General features: G+C 43.9%; 1 protein-coding gene across 1 annotated transcript in view; it reads left to right on the forward strand.

Annotated features, from left to right (window-relative positions):
• SLC25A13 (solute carrier family 25 member 13) overlaps positions 1 to 22002 on the forward strand; it is a gene marked incomplete in the record, with an annotated part of 301958 nt that overhangs the window by 154309 nt on the left and 125647 nt on the right. The window contains 3 exon segments of the mRNA XM_077490751.1: positions 1676 to 1763; positions 2172 to 2330; positions 20674 to 20726. Of these exon segments, the coding sequence (XP_077346877.1) occupies positions 1676 to 1763; positions 2172 to 2330; positions 20674 to 20726 (300 nt within the window).

Genomic DNA, 22002 nt, shown 5'->3' on the forward strand with positions numbered 1-22002 from the left:
GCTTGGCTATAGGCATCGGCAGTGATCATACAAAAAAAAAAAAACAGGCTGGTAGTACTGAAGTCAATCGATAGATCAACTACAGTACAACCAGCCTACCCATAGATTTATGCCTGGTTCCTACTGAACTTGCCGAATTTCGATAAATGGCTGGCTTTGCACTTGAATTGTTTCTCCACTTTTGTATAAAGACCAAGCTGGCCAGCAAAAGTTATGGTTACAGGGTTGCTGAGTCGTGTTTTTTTTTTTGTTTTTTTTCTTCCTAGAAGCAAAAATAAAACTGTATAAAGGCTAGTTTACACTTGTGTTTTGGGGGGCAGTAAAAACATGTGGCAGTAATTAAACCCCCTGTTACTTTCACTGGGCACTACAGTCCACCCAAGTGGCACATTCAGGTGAATAGGGTTGCACTGCAACCACCCCACAACTGTGTTCAATGCATGTGTTTGCGATGTTTCATTTAGGGCAGTGGTCTTAAACTGGTGTCCCTCCAGCTTTTGCAAAACTACAAGTCCCATCATACCTCTGCCTGTGAGAGTCATGCTTGTTACGATCAGCTTTGCAGTGCCCCATGGGACTTGTAGTTTTGCAACAGCTGGAGGGCTGCCAGTTCAAGACCCCTGATTTAGGGGTTTTAAATGGGCAGGGAGGAAGTTGCCTACAGTGTCACCTTCTCATCTCCTTTTAAGCTTCTCTGAAAAGTGGTCTGAGTGCAGATCGTTTTTCAGAGGCACAGCAGTCCTTGCCACATGTGTAAACAAGCCCTAGGATTGGAGCTGGAGGTGTGTGGCAGGTTGAAGAAAATATTCATTTTAGTAGTATTTTTTGAATGTTCAAGTTTGGTATGTTAAATGTGCTGTGAAGGACCTCATTCAGTTGACTTGAATGGCATCATGTAGGACCTTATTTTCCACCTTTTAAAAGAGACGTTTTTTTTTTTCAAAATCGCACTTGCCTAGGTGGATGCAGCCTCGGCCCGATGCTGCATTTACCCCCCCCCCCCCCCATGGTTCTAAGACTGAGAACAGTCCTCAGCTCTGTGAGCAGAGAGCTGCTGACGGTTAGTCACTGCTCTCCCTCCACTGGAGTGCTGGGATGTGGAGGGGGCTGCCTCAGGCTCGCTATGATGCTGAGCCAGGTGTTGGTCCAGGGTTGTGGGCAGATACCGACTTTGCCGCAATCTTGCCCCACCCTGCGCCGGCTCGTAACTTCTGCCAACAGCAGGTTTCAAAACGATCTCTCACTCCTGTGATCCACAGAAGTACAGCCATAACTCTTAGTAGTGGTCAGCCTCCATTGCTTTGGTTTAATAGGGGTATAGGGGTTCATTGAAGACTTTCTGATGAACATATTTTGCTTGTGCTGGCGTATGTGCAGCAGGAATGATTACCTTTTGTAGTGTAGACAAGAATTTTATTTTCACCATCATCGGGTGTGGCAGTGCAAAAATATGCTCTCTGCTATAAATGCTGTTGTGTTAATGTTTTCTATTTGTGGCTTTTGGCCTTTTAGCATGTAAATGCTAAAATATAATTTTCTTTGGTTTGTTTATGTTGCTTATTAAAACTTGTGACTACTCCGGGTCATAGTTACCTTTGTTACCTGTGTGCATGTTATATTGGCAGGTGGCTTCCCAACAATGGCCAACTCTCATGTTGTTCTTCTCTCTTTCAAGCATCAAGGCTCCGCTGAAGTGTCTCGCACTGTCCTTGTCCAAGTGGCCGAGTCTGCTTACAGATTTGCTCTTGGCTCAATTGCTGGAGGTTAGTCATGGTTGACTGTAGCCATTTTATCTCCATTATCACATCCACCCCCTCCCTTTACCATGTCTGTCTTGTACAATGCCCTCCCTGTTTATTCCCACAAGAGTTTTCCTTCATGGATCATTGACTCGTGTGCACAAGCCATTGTACTGTTGTACATCCATGGGTTATGAGTTGTACCTGGGGGCTCATCTTGCTCAAAACAACTTTATGAAGTTAATAAGCAGAGACAGACTTAGTGATCTGCTTTAATAAAGGCTTTGACGAGCCTTTAATGTAACTCCATTAAGTTTATGAATAGTAGGCAGCCGTAGGTACACGTGCACTTGAAATAATTGTCTCTTGTAACTGTTTCTTAACATGACTTTTTTTTTTTTTTTTTTCTTTTACCCATTTTTCTTTAAACAGCCGTTGGTGCTACTGCAGTGTACCCCATTGATTTGGTAAAAACTCGGATGCAAAACCAGCGGTCAACGGGATCGTTTGTAGGAGAGCTAATGTACAAGAACAGCTTTGACTGTTTTAAAAAAGTGTTACGGTACGAAGGGTTCTTTGGACTTTACAGAGGTCAGTTATCTACCTTGCTTTCATATGCATTTACTTTTATTTATCATTGTTTATGAACAAAAAAACATATAGTTTTCAGAATTTAAAACTAAAATCCAGACTCGCCTTACCCTCATTTCTCCCACCTAAAATTCCTGGTTTACGCTCCTAAATCTACAATCGTGACATTTGAGTCCTGTGCTTTTTCTACTGCCATACACAGAAAGTGGGGTTCTTCTTCTAATGTCCATGTAACTCTCATGTGACGTAAACACTTCCTTTGCACGTAGCCAGGGTTCTCACAGGATTCAGAAAAGCTACCAGAGGAGGCACATCTGCAGCACTGAATTACTGATTCTACATGGTATTTAAAAAAAAAAAAAATATATATATATATATATATATATATATATATATATATATATATATATTTATATATATTATTTCTATATATCTTATCTTCTATCTCCATCTCTAGAGATAGTAGGAGGGGAACAGTTTTTCTCCCAGACATGGGCTGGTATTAACCATTTTTTAAATATATTTATATAGCACTGAGAACTGTTTGTGTATCCAAATCCACAATGTTTACCTCCTCCAATCAGAAAACAGCTTGTATTCTCTACAGAGAATACAAGTCTTTCTCTTAAAGACAGCGGTGCCAAGCAAGCGACCCCCTTGTTATCACTGTGCAGTAGGGCAGCCGCTCGCATGGAACCTGAGCCAGGACTCGGATCGTGAATCTCATTGTGGTAGCGCTGACTACTATAGTGATTTCCAGCTTCACCAGCAGTATGAATAATGCATACTTTTACATTGTGTAAGCATGCAATGCAAACAATTCCTGGATTTCAGCTTTAAAGGGATAGCTCACCTTTACAAATAACCTGCCTATGTAGATTAGGGACGTCTGTAGACTAAAACAAACTGTGCAGCTTTGGGTAAAGATAATACTTGCTATAGGTGTAGACCCATTTACCGTATATACTCGAGTATAAGCCGAGATTTTCAGCCTCTTTTTTGAGGCTGAAAGTGCCCCCCTCGGCTTATACTCGAGTCATCGCTGTCTGCCCGCTCGATCAGCGTGTCGAGCAGACAGACAGCGGGCATTCTATCATTCAAAAGCCGCGCCTCCGGCTCCGCCTTCGCCTGTGATAGGCGGAACACTGAATTTCCCAGCAGCCTGTGTTCCGCCTATCACGGACATCGTATCATCCTCGTACTACGGACGAGGATGATACGATGTACGTGATAGGCGGAACACAGGCTGCTGGGAAATTCAGTGTTCCGCCTATCACAGGCGAAGGCGGCGGCGCAGCTTTTGAATTTTACAATGGCCGCCGAGGCGCCGACGAAGAGGGCACGGGACGGAGGCAAGGCAAGGCACGGCACGGGACGGGACGGGACGGAGGCAAGGCACGGCGGCGAGGCAAGGAGGCAAGGCACGGGACGGAGGCTCGGGACAAAGGCTCGGGACACAGGTAGGCTGGACACACACACACACACACACACACACACACACACACACACACACACACACACACGGATGGATACACACACACACAGGGATGGATGGATGGATGGAGACACACACACACAGGGATGGATGGATGGAGACACACACACACAGGGATGGATGGATGGATGGACACACACACACACAGGGATGGATGGACGGACACACAGGGATGGACGGACACACAGGGATGGACGGACACACAGGGATGGACGGACACACAGGGATGGACGGACACACAGGGATGGACGGACACACACACAGGGATGGACAGGCATGTCTTACCCTCGGCTTATACACGAGTCAATAAGTTTGCCAGTTTTTTTGGGGGTAAATTGGGGGCCTCGGCTTATATTCGGGTCGGCCTATACTCGAGTATATACGGTACATACCTTTTTTATAAAGCCTGACTGGAATACTCCCAGGACATTGCTTAGTGAGGCCTAGTCATCGCTGCTCACCTCCACCATCACAGGAGTGAGCTCTCAAACGCTAAGCTCAGAGCTACTGCATCAGGGGAGAGCGTGCATGCGAGGTTTGAATCAGAGGAAGATCACCCTCCTGTGACTGTGGCGGTAGGCAGTGATGACTAGGCCTCACTTAGCAACGTCCTGGGAGTATTCCAGTTGGGCTTTATAAGGTATGTAAATGGCCTACACTATTTTTTAGTCAGAGACACACAGTTTGTTTTTATCTACAGACACCCCTTGTCTCTGCATAGGCAGTTTTGTGAACAATCCCTTTTAAAGATTGCAGAAGAAAGCATATCTAAGTCATATGCAGGGAAGTCCAGCTGGCGACTCAATAGGAACACTTTATGTGCTACAGGGTAAATACAGAATAAAACTGCTTACAAGTTTCATCCATCAGGCCTTAACAGTACACTTACAATACAAATCAATACAGGAGGGATCAGAGGGCCCTGCTCGTTACAATCTAGAAGGGAGGGTCAAGTTGAAACAAAAGGTTTTAACTGTGGGGGGATGAGCTTATGGAGAAAATGAAAATAGAGTTAGGTGTGGGTGGGGTAGGCTTCTCTGAAGAGAAGTGTTTTCAGGGATCGTCTAAAAGCTAATAAAGTAGGAGATAAGCGGACAGATTGGGGTAGGGCATTCCATAGGATTGGGGAGGCTTTGGAAAAGTCCTGGAGGCGAGTATGGGAGGAGGTGATGAGGGAGCTAGAGAGCAGGAGGTCTTGAGAGGAACGAAGAGGACGAGTAGGTTGGTATTTAGAGACTAAGCTAGTTATGTAGCTGGGGGAAGAGTTGTGGATGGCTTTGTATGTAATTGTTAGTATTTTGAATTTAATTCTTTGGCTGAGCGGAAGCCAGTGGAGGGATTGACAGAGAGGAGTAGCAGACACCGAGCGATTTGGTAAGGTGGATGAGTCTGGCAGTGGCATTCATAATGGATTGAAGAGGTGCTAGACTATGTAGAGGTAAGCCAATGAGAAGGGAGTTGCAGTAGTCGAGGCGAGAGATGACCAGCGAGTGAATTAAGAGCTTTGTTGTGTCATTGGTTAGAAAGGGGCGTATTTTTGAGATGTTGCGGAGGTTGAGGCGGCAGGATTTGGACAGTGATTGGATGTGTTGCTTGAAGGATAGTTCAGAGTCCAGGACTACACCTAGAACCTTGGCATGAGGGGATGGGCTTATGGTTGTGCCATCAATTTTGACAGATCAGGGGAAGGGGCATATGGGGGAGGAACAATTAAGTTCGGTTTTGGATAGATTGATTTTGAGGAAGTGGTGTGACATCCAGACTGATATATCTGATAGTAAATTAGTGATACGTGAGGAGACAGAGGGAGTGAGCTGAGGGGTAGAGAGATAGATTTGGGTGTCGTCAGCATAGAGATGGTAGTTATAGTTTTAGTTATAGTTTCCAAGTCACATGTCATACTGTGTCTCAACCATAAACAGAGATGGGTATTTTAGTGACTGATGTCACCAGAACTCATTTATGCTTCAGTGATGTTGACCACAGAGAAGTGAAATTTCCCAGCACAAAACACACCAAAGAAGCTATTAGATGATAAACTTTGCATGTAAAAGAAAATGTATGTTAGCAAACGTGAATGCAGAATATTCTGTTTCATTTAAAAAATTTTTTGTTGGCAAGCTTTTGAAATGCCAGCCAGAGGAAGAAACCTAATGTGTTTTTGAAAGGTTGCTTCAAATTTAAAATGAACCAATAAAGAGGATAATTTAATATTTGTCTAGGTAAGTACGGAAAAGTACCAGAAATTCAATGCGATCCTAACTTTCTTTTTAAGCAGACAACACTGTGCCTTTGCTGCACTGAAATCCCAAGCAGTGTTGTCAGCTCTGCTAGTTCTCCCTTTTGGGCTATAGAATGCCCCCCCCCCCTCCTCATTTCCATAAGTGGGAGGTGATCTGTAGGCAAAGCTGATGACGCTGCTTGGAATTTTAGTGCAGCAGAGGCTGAAGTTATAAGCGCAAACCAGTTAAATCACTTACGTATAAATGTATGGGACTTTTAAAGTTACAAAAAGTCATACAGAAAAACATTTAAAAAAAAGTTTTATTTTGCATGAATTTAAAAAAAGGCTCATACAGATGCCATATTAGCTATTTGCATACACTACATAACTTCTATATGCATCCCATCATGCACCCACTTGTCGGCTAGATGTCTTTACAATCCTAAACATACAGTGCGTGTTCTTATCCATTTAGCTGGTGATGATTCTTGCACTGGGATAAGAAGGATTCACAACGTGTTTCACAGATCATGAATCTGCTCATCAGTGGGGATAAGAGGAATATCTCTGGTATTATAACATAATTATCAGTAGATGCCATAAGTAATTAGTACATTTAAAAAGGTTGTAAACCCTGGACAAAAAAAACCTGTAAGGCATAATGAGCTAGTATGCATACTAGCTCATTATGAAATACTTACCTTAGAACTAAGCCCCCCATTGGCACCCACACACCGCTGAGACAGCTGACATCTTCCCCTGGTGTTTCTTCCGTGTTTACAGGCTCCGGCACTGTGAGTGGCCATGATGACTGGGCTACCATGCATGCGCCCGATAGCCGCCGGTCGCGGCACCGGCTCTGAAGAAACGGCACAGGCGGCTGTTCCTTCAGAGCGAATGCGCCAATTATGTAATTAGCAGCGTATACTGGTAAATATCTCCTAAACAGTTCAAGTCTAAGAGGTATTTTACATTACCCATATGCAAGCCTAAAATAAGGCTTACCTATAGGTACAAACAATACAGGGAGGTTTAGTTCCTCTTTAAGTAGTAAAGACTTCAAGAATGGAGCTCATAGACTGCCTAGCAATGATATAAAAAATCACTACCATACCAAAGATCACCAGGAACATAAAGAAGGGTAATGAGATACTGGACCACCAGGGCTTGTACAAAGATTCAATAAATGTGTGTATACAGTATATACTCTGTATTTATACAGAGGATAAAATAAGTATTGACACATCACCATTTTTCCTAGGTAAATATATTTCTAAAGGTGCTATTGACATGTTTTCACCACATGTAACATCCCTTGCAATCTATATATACACAAAAAAACAAACAAATCTGTTTAAAAATTAAGTTATGTGTAATAAAATGGAATGACACAGGGAAAAAGTATTGAACACATGAAGAAAAGGAGGTACAAAAAGGCATGGAAAGCCAATACACCAGCTGAAATCTATCAGTAATTAGACAGCAATCCCGCCCCTTGTCAGTGTAAATTAATATCAGCTGGTTCAGTCTCAACTGATGGCCTATAAAAAGGTGTCTCATTACCAAGGTGTCACACAAGAAACATCTCATGATGGGTAAAAGCAAAGAGCTCTCAAGACCTTTGCAACCTTATTGTTGCAAAACATACTGAAGGATTTCGAAAACTTATATTAACGTTCCAGTGAGCACTGCTGGGGCCATAATCTGGAAGTGGAAAGAACATAATTTTACCATAAACCGGCCATGACCAGGTGCGCCTTGCAAGATTTTTAACAGGAGTGAAAAGAATTATCAGAAGAGTTGTCCAAGGATCAAGGACCACTTGTGGAGACCTGGAATTAGCAGGTAGAATTGTTTCAAAGAAAACAATAAGTAATGCACTCAACCGTCATGGCCTGTATGCACGCTCACCACACAACACTCCATTGCAGAAGAAAAAGCATGTTGAGGCTCGTTTTAAAGTTTGCTGCACCACGTTTAGACAAACCTGGGAAATATTGTGAGAATGTAGTCTGGTCAGATGAGACCAAAAAAGATGAAGTTTGGAGGTGGGAACAACATGGTGTGGGGTTGTTTTTCAGCATACAGTACTGGCAAACTTCATATCATTGGAGGAAGGATAAATGGAAAAATGTACCAAAACCTTCTTGATAAAAATCTGCTGCCATCTCCAGAATGATAAAGATGAAACGATGGTGGACATTTCAGCAAGACAATAATCCCAAACAAAAAGCCAATTAAACTCAACTGGTTTCATAGTAAGAAAATTAAAGCTGCTAGAATGGCCCAGCCAATCACCTGACTTAAATACAATAGAAAATCTATAGAAAGAACTAACAATCAAAGTTCATGGAAGAAGCCCACTTAACCTTCAAGATTTGAAGACTGACTGTGTGGAAGAATGGGCCAAAATCACACCTGAGCAATTCATGGACTAGTTCCTCCATACAGGAGGCATCTTGAAGCCATCATTACCAAGAAAGGAGTTTGTACAAAGTATTACATTTCCGTTAGCATGTTCAATACTCCCCGGTGTCATTCCATTTTATAACATTCCTTAGCGTATTTGTTTTAGTGTGGTTGCATGTATGGTTTGTATGGCATTAAAGGGGCAGGATTTCTTTCTAATTACTGATGGATTTCAGCCGTGTCTTGGCTTTCCATGCCTTTTTGCACCTCCCTTTCTTTGTGTTCAATATTATTTCCCTGGGCCATTCCATTTTATTATACATAACTTAATTTCTAAACATATTTGTTTTAGGTTTTTTTGTATGTATGGCTTGCAAGGATTGTTACATGTGGTGAAAATGTCATGTCAGTATCACCTTTTAGAAATATATTTACCTAGAAAAATTGTGAAATGTTCAACCCGCTGTATATAATTTTATTTTTTTTTTTCATATGCCCATTTTCTTGGGTGTTACCTCCCAAAAATGTATAATAAAGACAGTCCTGGAAAGATTAACAACTCTGATCAGGGGCCTTGAAATTCAACTTTCATTATGCAGATGGTAATATCAGATACACAACGAGATATTATTAGTCAAAGAACAGATATTTATCAGTTTCATCCTGGTGTCTGCAAAAAAATAAAATAAAAAATCATAATGGAAAAGTGCAATGTTGGCATGTTGTCTGAGTCTCAAATCACCAGTTTGAACTGGCACAAAAAGCGAATGATCTTCCAAGGGTCCCCCACCATGCAGTAGACAACTCACACAGCAAATGGGGCCACCACAGCCTGCCTTTATATCCCCCACAATGCCCACAAACATTCATTCCTGGCACAGCGTTACTTCCATGTCTGGTACAGTCATATAGACTTTTACCAGGGCTAGTGCATGCCATGGAGTACATGTTGTCGAAATGACCCAGCTACCTAATTAACAATAAAGGCCTACCTGCTTTTTCTGAACATAATTGGGCCCAAAACTGAAGAAAAAAAAATCGGCAGAAAAGTTTACAGCTAACTCATAATGTGGAATTGAGCAACACTAGTTATGCCAAAATGACCCTGGTTTTATATAACTGGGAAGTTTGTGCTTGGCTTGAGCATAGGAGGAAAAGTATGATGCCGAAGGTGTCTAGGCAGACATTGCTTACCTACTCAAAATCTGCCACAAGCAGCATGGAAAGGACCTGCAAGACACATTCCTGTTCCTTTTTTTTAAGATGGGAATTGACTTGTAAATCTCATTCCATTATGCCCCATGTCCCGCTGCCTATCTGAACCAGTTGATTTATTACACAGGTACAGCCTTAAATGTAGAGCCACTTTGAAGTATATACTGTATATTCAATATAATATCATCATAGGCACTGCTGCCTCTGACTGCTAGTCTTACCAGATTGGGAATGGGGTTTGCTGGAGAGGGAGCTGAACCTAAGAATCTCCAGTACAAGGATCTACCTGCCTCTGCTTCGTTATTTGGATCTACTCTTCATGCGCCTCTCCTGCTGCTTCTACAAAGATGGCCACTTTCACAGACAGAACAAGGCATTGTAAGTCTTTAATGGGGGGGGGGAAATCAGCTGCATGGAGATCAGACAATACAGGTAACCAGTCCTTGGCCCTCTGCCTTTTTTTTTCTCTGTTATGCATGTGGAACAGCTATGTTTATTATGCATGCAGGCTTTGCTTCCTGCAATGAGTAACCTTTGCTGCAGTTCTCTTCCAAATGCAAAATCCGTCTGATTTGAAATCCGTAGACTGTCATCGACCCCCCTCTGTACGTCCTTGGGTTGAAGTGGCTATACCAGGGCCATAGCTTCACTCATAACCCCAGGAATTAATATTTTCAGTTGGTTATGCTGAATGAAGTAAAAACGGTCTGAGCGCCTTCCACAACCTTCCTGGGCTCTAATGTCCCATTGGGAGCCCAGGACTGAATCTGGTAGTACCGTCTTGCCAACAAAGATGGCCAAGGAATGGAACTTCTCATGCTATCAGAAGGGATGTTTGTCCATTATGATGGCTATAAAGTTGCTTAAAAAAAAAAAAAAGAGGAAAATAATTTTTTTAATGTGCTCATATGCAAAGGCGAACGCGCATGTAGGCCCCGGACTCATGTGAATGGCGATTGCACCACATGTGACATATTGTCATGAGCATCGGAACAAGAGGATTAATTATACCAGTTCTCCTGTGTAACCTGTAAAGACTTTTAAAGTGTCACCTATGGAGATTAAGTACTGTAACTTGTCACCATTCCACGGGCGTACACAATTTTAGAGCATACGTGGCATAACATCATCCCCCCACCCCCCCCCCCCCCCCACTTTTTTTTCCCCTAATACCAAAAAATTGGGTATTGTCTTGTTTTTATACATTCATTTTCATTTTTTTTTTTTATTGCGTTTGAAAAATGGTTGCGCAAATATGTCACATAAAAAATTGCAACACCCACCATTTCATTCTCTAGGGCCTCTGCGTAAAAAAATATATAAAGTTTGGATGTTTTTAAGTAATTTCAGGAAACAGGAAAAGGCTGATTTTTACATTTGCAGTATGTGAGAAGTGTCAGGATAGGTGTGGGAAGCAAGTGGTTAACTGTCGTAAGCAGTGATGCTAATCACATTTCACAGGTGGCCACTAGAGGGAGTTTTAATGTACATTAAATATTACAATTTTAAATATGGAGCGAAAATTTAAAAAAACACATGTTTGCAGGAAAAAAAAATGTTTTGCTAAATATATACAAGAAGGATATACTATTGCAGATTACAAATAAGAGTGAGTGAAAAAATGATGTCTCCCACCTAGTAACAAAACAAAAAAAAAAAAAAAAACATCTGAAGACTGTATACAAATATTTGCTTTAAATCTAACCCTAAAACCACTGAAACATGGATCTCTGAGCCTTTGGGTGTCATTGGTCTATAAACTCATAATGACATAAGCAAGATGATGGAAACTGTCAAAAGCTTAATGAAAAATAAATAGAATCTCACAACTTGTGAAAATACAGACGTAGCGTGTAAAGGGGAAATGACATCAGGCGGGGTGTTTTGTTTTCTGTATTCTGCTGATTTATGTCCTTCAAATCTATCCGCACCCCCCCTTGACGTCTCAATTGGTCATAACCTAGATGCATTGCCAATGCGTCTGCATTGTGAGAGTGATGGGATTTCCTTTCCCAAATATCTTGCTTTTTGGCCATTAAACAAGTTGGTTGGGAGATGCAGTGGTTCTGTTATTTTTGTGTAGCTCTCTTCATATTTGAGGAATTTACAAAACCCTTCTCTACCAGCTTTGTGGCGCATTTTTTTATGTAATTTGTTTTGCACGTGTTAAGCAGAGCGCCACCCAAAAGGGAAAGCTCTTTTTTGTTTGCACCCGCCACTGCCACATTTGACACTTTTTGGGGGCTGATCTGAGATGGAAGTTCGCGGTCCCAGAAGACTACGGGACCATTCACAAGGCGCAGCTCGATGCGCATGCATAGTAGGAAATAGGCAGTGAAGACGCAAGGCTTCACTTCCTGTTTCCCTTACCCGATTGAAAAATTGGCTTGCGTGAGGACCTAGCTGGATCCTTGGACAGGTGAGTGTCCTTATATTAAGTCAGCAGCTACTTTATTTGTAGCTGCTGACTTTTCTTCTTTTTTTTGGGGGGGGGGGGGTCCCCTGGAGCTCCCCTGGAGCTCCTCTTTAAATATATCTTACAGTGTACAGGGAGGGGGAAAAAAAGTATTTGATCCCCTACAAATTTTGCACATTTGCCCACTGACAAATAAATGATCAGTCTATAATTTTAATGGTCAGTTTATTTTACCAGTGAGAGACAGAATAACAACAAAAGTATCCAGAAAAACGCATTTCAAAAAAGTTCTAAATAGATTTGCATTTTAATGAGTGAAATGAGTATTTGATCACCTATCATTCAGCAAGATTTCTGGCTCACAGGCGTCTTCTATACAGGTAATGAGCTGAGATTAGGAGAACACTCATGCATGCATACTTAACGCTTACATCTGGGGTGGTCTGGAGTGCTTGACCTCTATTCCCACTGCAGTATTAAGTGGATGTTTTGATTCCCCTTTTTTTGCTTTAACTTTTATAAATCGAGCATTGAGCGAAAAAAAATAAGTTCTGTTTGCCATAGAGCACAATTAAATATGAATGGTTAGCCTTTGTGCCACAAAATTTGGTTAAAAATGGTTTCTTCTTGGGGGGGTGGGGGGAGAAACAACATATTTAATCAGATATTCTTGTGGTTCCATGAACTAGCAGGGATTAATCATCATGTTCAGGTCTAGGTGGTGGTTGCAGGCAGATTTAAGCCCATTTATTCTTTATTTAGCAATGCGGCGCGAACCTGGAAGGTCGCACTTGAGCGGAGCTCCGTCACAGCGGGGACGCTATCTCACTCCCCGGGGCCGTTTAACGCGCTGTTCGAGCACCTGAAGTACCTGCACCCCCGGGGGAAAGATCGGTGCATGCCGTCCGCCAAGTCCCGTCGCGGGAAACCAGCACAGCGGTCCCTCACAAATTATCTCCTCAGGGCCCGGGAGATGGCGGGGAATTCTCAAGATGGCGCTGACCTGGGACGCACGCCGGAGCTCAGAGGCAGCCCTTCAGCCTCCCCTGCACATTCGATCAGGGATGGTGAGTACTCTTTACAACTCACTAAAGCGGACTTGGATGACAGCCTCACAGCTATGTACACAAAACTGGCGGAGAAGTTTCAAACCGAACTCCATAAGTCCACCAGCACTTTGCAACAGGAGCTTGCTGTTTTAGGAGGCAGAACTGATTTACTGGAAACTAAGCATGATGAGCTACAGCTTGCATACTCTGACCTCCGCAGGGATCATGAAACCCTCTCTGAGTCTGTCTCCCAGCTCCAGGGCCACTTGGAGGACCTTGACAATAGAAACAGACGTAACAACCTGAGGCTCAGGGGGGTCCCGGAGGCCATAACTGACATAGCCCCTGCCGTGCTGAAGCTGTTTCAATCCCTACTGCCTGCTTCTCCTATCACTGCATTTACATGTGACAGGCTGCATAGAGCTTTGCGGCCCAAGCCCCCGGAAGACAAACCTCCAAGGGACATTATCCTGTGTCTCAAGGATTATTTGGTGAAGGAGGAGATCCTAAGGGCTTCTCGAGCCACCCCCAACATTACCCTGGAGGGGGTCAAGATCCAAATCTACCCGGACATTTCCCCGGCGACCCTGGACAAGAGGCGTAAATTTAAAGAAATCACGACTCCCCTGCAGGAAGCCCGAATTCGGTACAGATGGGGATTTCCATTCAAACTTCAGGTTATCCAAAACGGCACCACGTACTCTGTTACCACCATTCAGGAGGGCAAGGAGCTCCTGGTCAAGCTGGGACTCATGGCGAAGGAAGACCTTCCCAGGATGCCTTCTACACCTCGCCCTTCGGCCATATGGGCCACTCCTTCCCCGAACAGAGACCGCAGGCGGCAAAGGCAAAACCTCAGAGCCCACCTCATGTGAGGACGTGTCTTGTTTTTTTTTTCATTTTGATATTTAACCCGTTGGCCCGGTTGCTTTTCTTTTCTTTTTTTTTCCCCGGCCTGGGATTTGATGGGACTGGTGGACTGGTGTAGAGGCCAGTTGGGGGGGTTTTCTTCTTAGAACACAGTGCTTTTGACACCCTTCCCCCCTCTGGCCCACTGCGCATTTCTTGATGCACCTTTGGCTCTACCTAGTCCCCGCTGTGCTGGGATATTGGTCCCGCGCTTGTTTGTCCCCCCGCTCTTGCGTCCCCGCGGGAGAGTGGAGGGTTGGGGTGAGTGGAGGCGTGTTAGTCCCTGCTCCTCCCGCCATCTGTCTCCTCTCGGGTGGCCGAGAGTGTTGGACCTTCAGGTCCTACTGTTCAGGAAGGTCACTCACCTGGCAGATATGGTTTATCTTTATGTCGGGATGGTCTATCCCCTCCCGACCCCAATGGTTTATATGTTCACTATGTTTTTTTTGGTTGTTTTTATTTTCAGGTACGGGACACTTTCTTGTTATACCACTAGGATACCTAAGGTTAAGATCCTCTGGAGACACTTATTTATATACGTTAGTTGTCTTCCTCTGCAGTGCGGCCTATTGGGCTGTCCAATGTGTTTATGTTTATCTTTCACCCCCCCCCCTCGGGATCGGAGTTATAAGCTTCTATTGGGTTTTGCTTTTCCCTCAATATGATCAATGGGGATTAAGATAGTCTCACATAATGTTAAGGGGTTTAACTCCCCTCAAAAACGTAAAAAAGCATTTAGTGCCTACAAACAGTTGAAGGCAGATGTGTTGCTCCTACAGGAGACGCATTTCTCTACGGGTAATCACCCCTCATTTTTTCGATAAGGCTTATTCTCGTGGTTATTACTCCACTTATGCATCCCGATCCCGAGGGGTGGCTATTTTTTTACGTAATGGGGTTCTGTTTAACATGGATAAAGTGTATAAGGACCCTGAGAGCAGATTTATCATCCTTCAGGGCTCCTTGCAAGGTAAACAGGTCACCCTAGCAAATGTATATGCACCCAATGACTCACAACTAGCTTTTTTTAAGGCGTTCTTCCGGGTCCTAGATGGTTTTATTTCTCCTCACATGATAGTGGGGGGTGATTTCAACCTGGTAGCTCACTCAGTGCTTGACCGTAGTAGGGAAAGAGGCTCCGCTAACGCCTTTTCGAAATCTTTAAAAGCATTGCTTCTCTCCCATAATTTGACAGACTCTTGGAGGGCCCATAACACAGGGGCCAGGGAGTATACATTTTATTCTCACCCTCATGACAGTTATTCCAGGCTAGATTATTTATTCTGTTCGGCAATTCTCCTGGCAAACTCCACTGCTGCATCCATTCACCCTTGCCCATGGTCAGACCATCAGATGGTTTCCCTTGACCTGTCCCACATGGGCCTTAAGCCCTCAGTGGCGGGTTGGAGACTAAATGAGGCACTTCTTTCCGACCCAATCGTGTTAACGCAGATTTCCTCCCACATTACAGAGTATTTTGCTCATAATGATACGAATGAGGTGTCCCCCTCTATACTGTGGGCTGCACATAAGGTGGTAGTCAGGGGGCACCTGATTCAGTTAGCGGCAGAAAGAAATAGGCAGAGGTTGGCTGACATTCGCAGACTCACGATCGAACTAGACAGACTTTATCACTTACATTCTCAAGATCACGACCCTAACATCCTATTACAAATCAACTCGCACAGACTAGAACTTGACAGAATCTTGTCTGACAGAACGGAGAAATCTTTACGCTGGTCTAAGGCCAAGTTTCTGTTACACAGCAGCTCGGCCTCAGCTATGTTTGCTAGAAAGTTAAACCAATCTATTCAAGCCCCTCACACATACAGGTTAAGAAACGCTCAAGGCACTGCAGTTTCCCACCCCGCTGAGATCCTTAAAAATTTTTCCAAGTTTTACGCGGACCTTCTCTCCCCCCCGGCCTCCCCCCCGGACCGGGCCCTCGAGGCTTGGCTGGAGGGGATACCGCTCCCTAGTTTAACTACGGACCAGATTCAAACATTGAATGCCCCGTGCTCTGATCAGGAAATTTATAAAGTTATCAAATCCCTTAAACCCTCCAAAACCCCCGGGCCGGATGGATTCTCGGCCCAGTACTATAAAAAATTTCAGGACTCCCTGACACCGTACCTCAGGGCCATGTTCGACCATATCCTTGAGGGTAATACCTTCCCGGATGACATGCTCTTAGCGAATATGTCTCTGATCCCCAAGCCGAATAGGGACCACACTCTTCCACAGAATTATAGGCCGATTTCGGTTATTAACACCGACCTTAAGATTTTTGGGCGCATTTTGGCCGACAGGCTCTCTAAGATAATCACCTCTCTAGTCTCCCCAGACCAAACGGGTTTTATACCGACCAGGCAGATCACGGATAATATCAGGCTTGCCTCTAATGTCATTCAGGATGCTGATCTATTTTCCCGTAGAGTTTTACTGTTGGGCCTTGATATCCACAAGGCGTTCGATAGTGTGTTGTGGTCCTATCTAGAACTGGCTTTGGAGAAGTTTGGTTTTTCCGGAGCCTTTGTTCATGGCTTTAGGGCACTTTACCACCACCCCCGCACCCGAATCAAGCTGCCAGGCTGCAACTCAGACTATTTTACACTGGGTCGTGGAACCAGGCAGGGGTGCCCGTTATCGCCCTTGTTGTTCGCCCTCGCCATAGAACCTCTGGCTCGGGCGATCAACCTTAACCCTAATATTAGGGGCTATGTTGAGGGCGATCAGGAATTTAAGCTGAGCATGTATGCGGACAATGTGCTCCTGTTTTTGACGGACCCCATGGTCTCCATACCTAACTTAGTTTCAGTCCTGCATGATTTCCGGGGTCTGTCTGGTCTGGGTGTTAACCTCACGAAATGTTCAGCTCTGCCGATTAATTTTCCCCAACAGATTGCAGCTCAGATTCAAGCGAACTTTGGCTTTCCTATGGATGGCCAGACCTTCTCCTATCTGGGGATTAAGCTAGCGGCTTCTAGCCATAAAATATACCTTGCTAATTACCCGGCTATGTTTTCCCGCGTTAGACAACTGTTACACACCTGGGACTCTTACCATATTTCATTTTTGGGCAGGGTTCAGGCGGTTAAGATGTCGATCCTCCCTAAACTGTTATTTCTATTTAGATCCCTACCCAACTATATTTCCCGTCTCACCCTGGAATCTTTACAAAGTGATATTAATAAGTTCGTCTGGCACAACAAAAAGCCTCGTCTGGGCAAGCATATGTTATACAGGAGTAGAGACAGGGGAGGCCTGGGTTTGCCGAACATCTGGTTGTACTACCTTTCAGCCAGATTCCTCCAGCTTGCCCAATGGCACTATTCCCCGAGATCAGTGCCCTGGTTGCGCTTTGAGCGCTCCTCGGTAATCCCCTATTACCTCCCCGGCCTTCTCTGGAATAAATCCTTACACATAAAAGAGATCTCGGCCCTGAATACAGTTGTGAGTCAGTCACTTCGCCTATGGTCCCTGTACAGTGGGAAATTCTCACTTCGTCCCCCTAACCCAAAACTGGCCTCATTTATCGGGAACCCTGAGTTCCCTGCGGCCCTCCAGGATTATACTGGTTTTGCATTATGGACTAGGGGGGATCTGATCACCTATGGTTCCCTGCATGTCAGGGGGACCTTTCGGTCTTTCGGATCCCTCCGGTCCTCTCATGCCCTACCTAACTCGGAATTTTTTCGCTACTTGCAAATTAGACATTTTTATCACACTTATTTCCCGAGGGCCACCTGGGGGGCGGACACCTTATTTGAGAGACTCTGTGGCCCGGAATCTAGAGATAGGGGCGGTATCTCCATCATATACTTATCCCTTACGGATGTGGGCCTTTCGGAGAAATCTGCGGCCATACTTAAATGGGAACTGGAGACGGGAGAGGTAGTCTCCTCAGAGGAGTGGTCTCGCAGAATTTCTAATATGCATAAGTGCACCAGGTCCGAGGCGGTGAAGGAAACGGTGTTGAAGCTCCATACCAGGTGGTATTACACCCCTGCGAAGCTGCATACCTTCTTCCCCACCGTTTCTGGATCTTGTTTTCGGGGTTGCCCTGATTCAGGCACTCATCTCCATATTTTTTGGAGCTGCCCAGCTCTCAGAACCCTCTGGCAGAAAGTGCAGGACAGAGTGTCGGGTATCATTGGCACCCCTGTCACGCTTACCTTCCAAATGTGCCTCTTTTTTGCTGATATCCCTGGTTCTACCCCCCCGGAGCAAAAGCTCTCCCATACTCTCTTTAGTGCAGTACACTGGTCGATTGCCTTATTCTGGCGTTCGCCTACGGTTGCATGGGAACGGGTGCTCAAGAGGATGGCTGCAATACAGTTAATGGAGAGGATTTCCCATACAATTTTGGACACCATGCCGGTATACGACCTTAAATGGAAGTCTTGGTCCCCCTGAGACCCTATGCCTTCGGGCTGGGACTGTCTGAGAGTCTGCTCGCCCCCAAACGGAGTTCTGACCTAGTTCGAGGATCTTGTAGTCCCGTACCCTTTTTGAGCATTTATTTCATTATTTCAGTTTTAGTTACTGTTTTGTGCTATGTTTCCTGTTTTTCTTTGGTTTTCATTGGCATATCCATACTTGTTTTTATTCGATGTTACAGTCACTACTCCAGTGCTTGGTATAGTGGGGGATACTTTATCTCTGTTTGATTCCTTGCTCTCTGTACCCCCACGAACAATGACTAATGTGTTGGGTGGCAGGTACTTATCAACCATTTTTCTGTTTTGTACTTGAATGCCTGTTATTCCATTACCACAAGCAATGTATTGTTGTTACTCTGTGTACTGTGCTTTGTTGCTAGTATTCTGGAGCACTCAGTCGCTCAATGTATGTGCCTATTTTTTCTCTTTCTGTTTCAATAAAAGTTCGTATTAAAAAAAAAAAAAATGGTTTCTTCTTGGGGGGGTGGGGGGAGAAACAACATATTTAATCAGATATTCTTGTGGTTCCATGAACTAGCAGGGATTAATCATCATGTTCAGGTCTAGGTGGTGGTTGCAGGCAGATTTAAGCCCATTTATTCTTTATTTAGCAATGTTCAATTACTCCCTGGTCTTAGTCTATTTATGATGCCTTATGCTATAGATACCTATAAACTCCTCCCCCTTTGAGAGCGATCAGCAGGCTGTTTGTGTAGCTCAGCTCCCCAGAGACGATTGGGAACCAATCAGACTGGCTCCTGATCATGTGGTCAGTCATGACAGAGTGCTCATGTGCAGAGTCGAGTTGAGGATGAATAGTGCCACCTTTAGGCTACAGAAGGATCTGAAGTGCCATCTATTTAAAGTTGAACTTGAAGAACAATCCAAATTTCCCCTTGCATTGGGGTTTCCTCTGCACTACAAGGGTTAAATGCTCATTTTTGTCCAGGTTACCATTAAAAACCTATGTTACTTGCCTTATCCCTTCCTCCTCTTTGTGCGACGGGTCCCCAAAGTCCCTAAAAGCCATTTCTCCTTGGAAGTCCACCAGTCGCAGGCACTCTAATGTGAACATGTAGAAAGACATTTAGGGGAGTAAAAAAAGTCCTGCGTGCATGAGGCCTTATTTAGTATCCGCTTCTCTGCGCCTTCCTGTCAAAACAGCTAATTTGTGGGGGTAGCTGTTGTGGAGCTGTGGCTGAGCACAACAGCCACCGCCCCCTTGTGTAATGGGCATGCTTGTCGGGCTCCCTCTCCAAGTACTGATGGCTTTGGCGGAGTGACCAGGCAGATCGCTGTAGTGAGCGCCCCCCCCCCGATACATTGTGATGGCATTTTTCTCAGTGAAGCGCCTGCTGTTACTCTACTATACTGTAGTATTAAGTGTTGTCCAGCATACTTGCCGATTTTGTCTCTTTGAATTAGATGTAGTTGAAAAGCAGTGTGCTTCTGACAAATCTCTCCTGAACAGGCACACCTAGGAAGATTGGACACCAAGTGCATTATGCACATTCACCAAGGGGGATTTTCCCAGCTCCTTCCCCTGGTGACAGAATTCTACTTTAACACACAAAACCTTATAAAAAAAAAAGCAAAGCATTAGTCAGTATTGCTAGTAGGCTTTCTGCAGCTGATCTTCTTTCTCCCTTTGCCGTGGCTTCCTCTGCACTCTCTGTGAAAGCAACCATCTCGGTAGAGGGCTTTGCTTCTTCATGTCATAGCTGTCTCCCATATAACTGGTGATCTCATGACTGGTGGGGGAATATTCAACAAGTGACAGGAGCAGTGGATGAAGTACAGATCCACAGAATGAATGAAGCAGAGACACCCTTGCTTTGCAGTTTCTCAGATACAGCTTCCTCTCCTGCAAGAAGAATAGTGAGCAGCATAGTCGTGGCATCACCAACTCCAAATCTGGGTAGAACTAGCAGGAACAGTGGCTTAAATCTCACACTGCAGATACTGTATGGTGCCATGAGGGTATAGAACCTAGGCACAAGAAATGTACTGTTTTTTTTCCCAAGGAATTCAACAGAAGCTACATTTTCAGGGTACGGTTTGGGCACAATTAACATTTCTAGATTCAGTCCAGGGTTACGTACAGGTCCACAAGGGCACTTTTACATTCTGTGTAATGAAGTTAATTTGTTCCAGATTTATGTTGATTGGTTTTATTTTATGCAGGTCTTCTGCCACAGCTGCTTGGAGTAGCCCCAGAAAAAGCCATTAAACTTACTGTAAGTAAAATGTGTGAGCCATCATGTTTGTTGAATATACCGTATGAATCCAAAATCTTTACCTTCATGTTTTTTTCCTTGTGTTGAATCCCCATTTGTTTTCCCACTTCTTGTATGTCATGTTTCCTTTAAAGTCTTGTCTATAGTCCATGACATATCACACACATTCCTGGATCACAGGGCTCATCTGTAGCCAGCTGGACACTGGATATATCACAGATCAATGTACAAATTCACCAGCACACCTATGTTTCCTGTAAAGTCATGATATTGTCTATAAAATGCTGAGGTCACTAGAACGTTTTAGGTTTTGTATTAAAGTATAACTAAAGGCAACTTTTTCATTTAGTTGTGGTGAGAGATTAGAACCCCTGTCAGGTTTTGTTGCTGTCTGAGTCCCCATTTTGGCAATTCCCTCTCTCTATTTGTCCTATTTACCATTATCTTTAAAAGTAAAAAAAAAAAAAAATCCCACATTTTGGGTTGTCCCCAGAACAGTAAAAGAGGGGGAAATATTCCAATGGGGACACTAGCTCTGAATGACCAAGAGATTCCCCTAATTTTCAGGGATTTTCTCTCACTTCCAGTTTGACTATGGGACAGGAAATGAAGGGAAATCTCCCCAATGGGATACGGCAAAAATAAACCTTACAGGGGTTATAACCCTCCCTTGCTTTATCCAAAATGAAAAAAAATGTTTTGCCTGTAGTTCTACTTTAAGTCTGTGTTTAAGTTCATGCTTGTTAGTCAGACTGTACAATCTGCTTTAGTTCTACCAATCGCCTGTCTGATTGGATAAAGATTGAATAGTATAAGTAGGTCCTTGTATAGTTTTGGTAAATCTAAAGGAGATTGTGTAAAGATTGTAAATTCAGATTATAACGTGTATGATCTTTATTGCTTTTTCAAATTATTAAATAAACTGCACTTGTATTTGTATAGATAGTGAACCACAGAGAATTATAGAATTCTCAATATGACGTTGCCAACATCCCAAGTAGGGACCCTAAAACAGGGCACAAGTAAACAAAATATTTGTATCACATAGTAAATAGTGTATAAATAATACAAATTATTATTATGGAGTACTAAGGCTCCGTTCACACAGGGGCGACTTGTCCAGGCGACTTAGCCGCCTGACAACTCGTGCTCCGTTCTGTACTATGGAACCGTTCTAATTGGAGTGACTCAAGTCGCTCCGAGTTAGAAAAAAGGTTCCTGTACTACTTTTGGGGCGACTTCAGGCGACTTGCATTGACTTCTATACAGAAGTCGT

Source organism: Lithobates pipiens, unplaced genomic scaffold (assembly GCF_037356315.1).
Source record: "Lithobates pipiens isolate NorthernLeopardFrog02 unplaced genomic scaffold, aLitPip1_a1.2 Scaffold_19, whole genome shotgun sequence".
Lineage (NCBI taxonomy): Eukaryota > Metazoa > Chordata > Amphibia > Anura > Ranidae > Lithobates > Lithobates pipiens.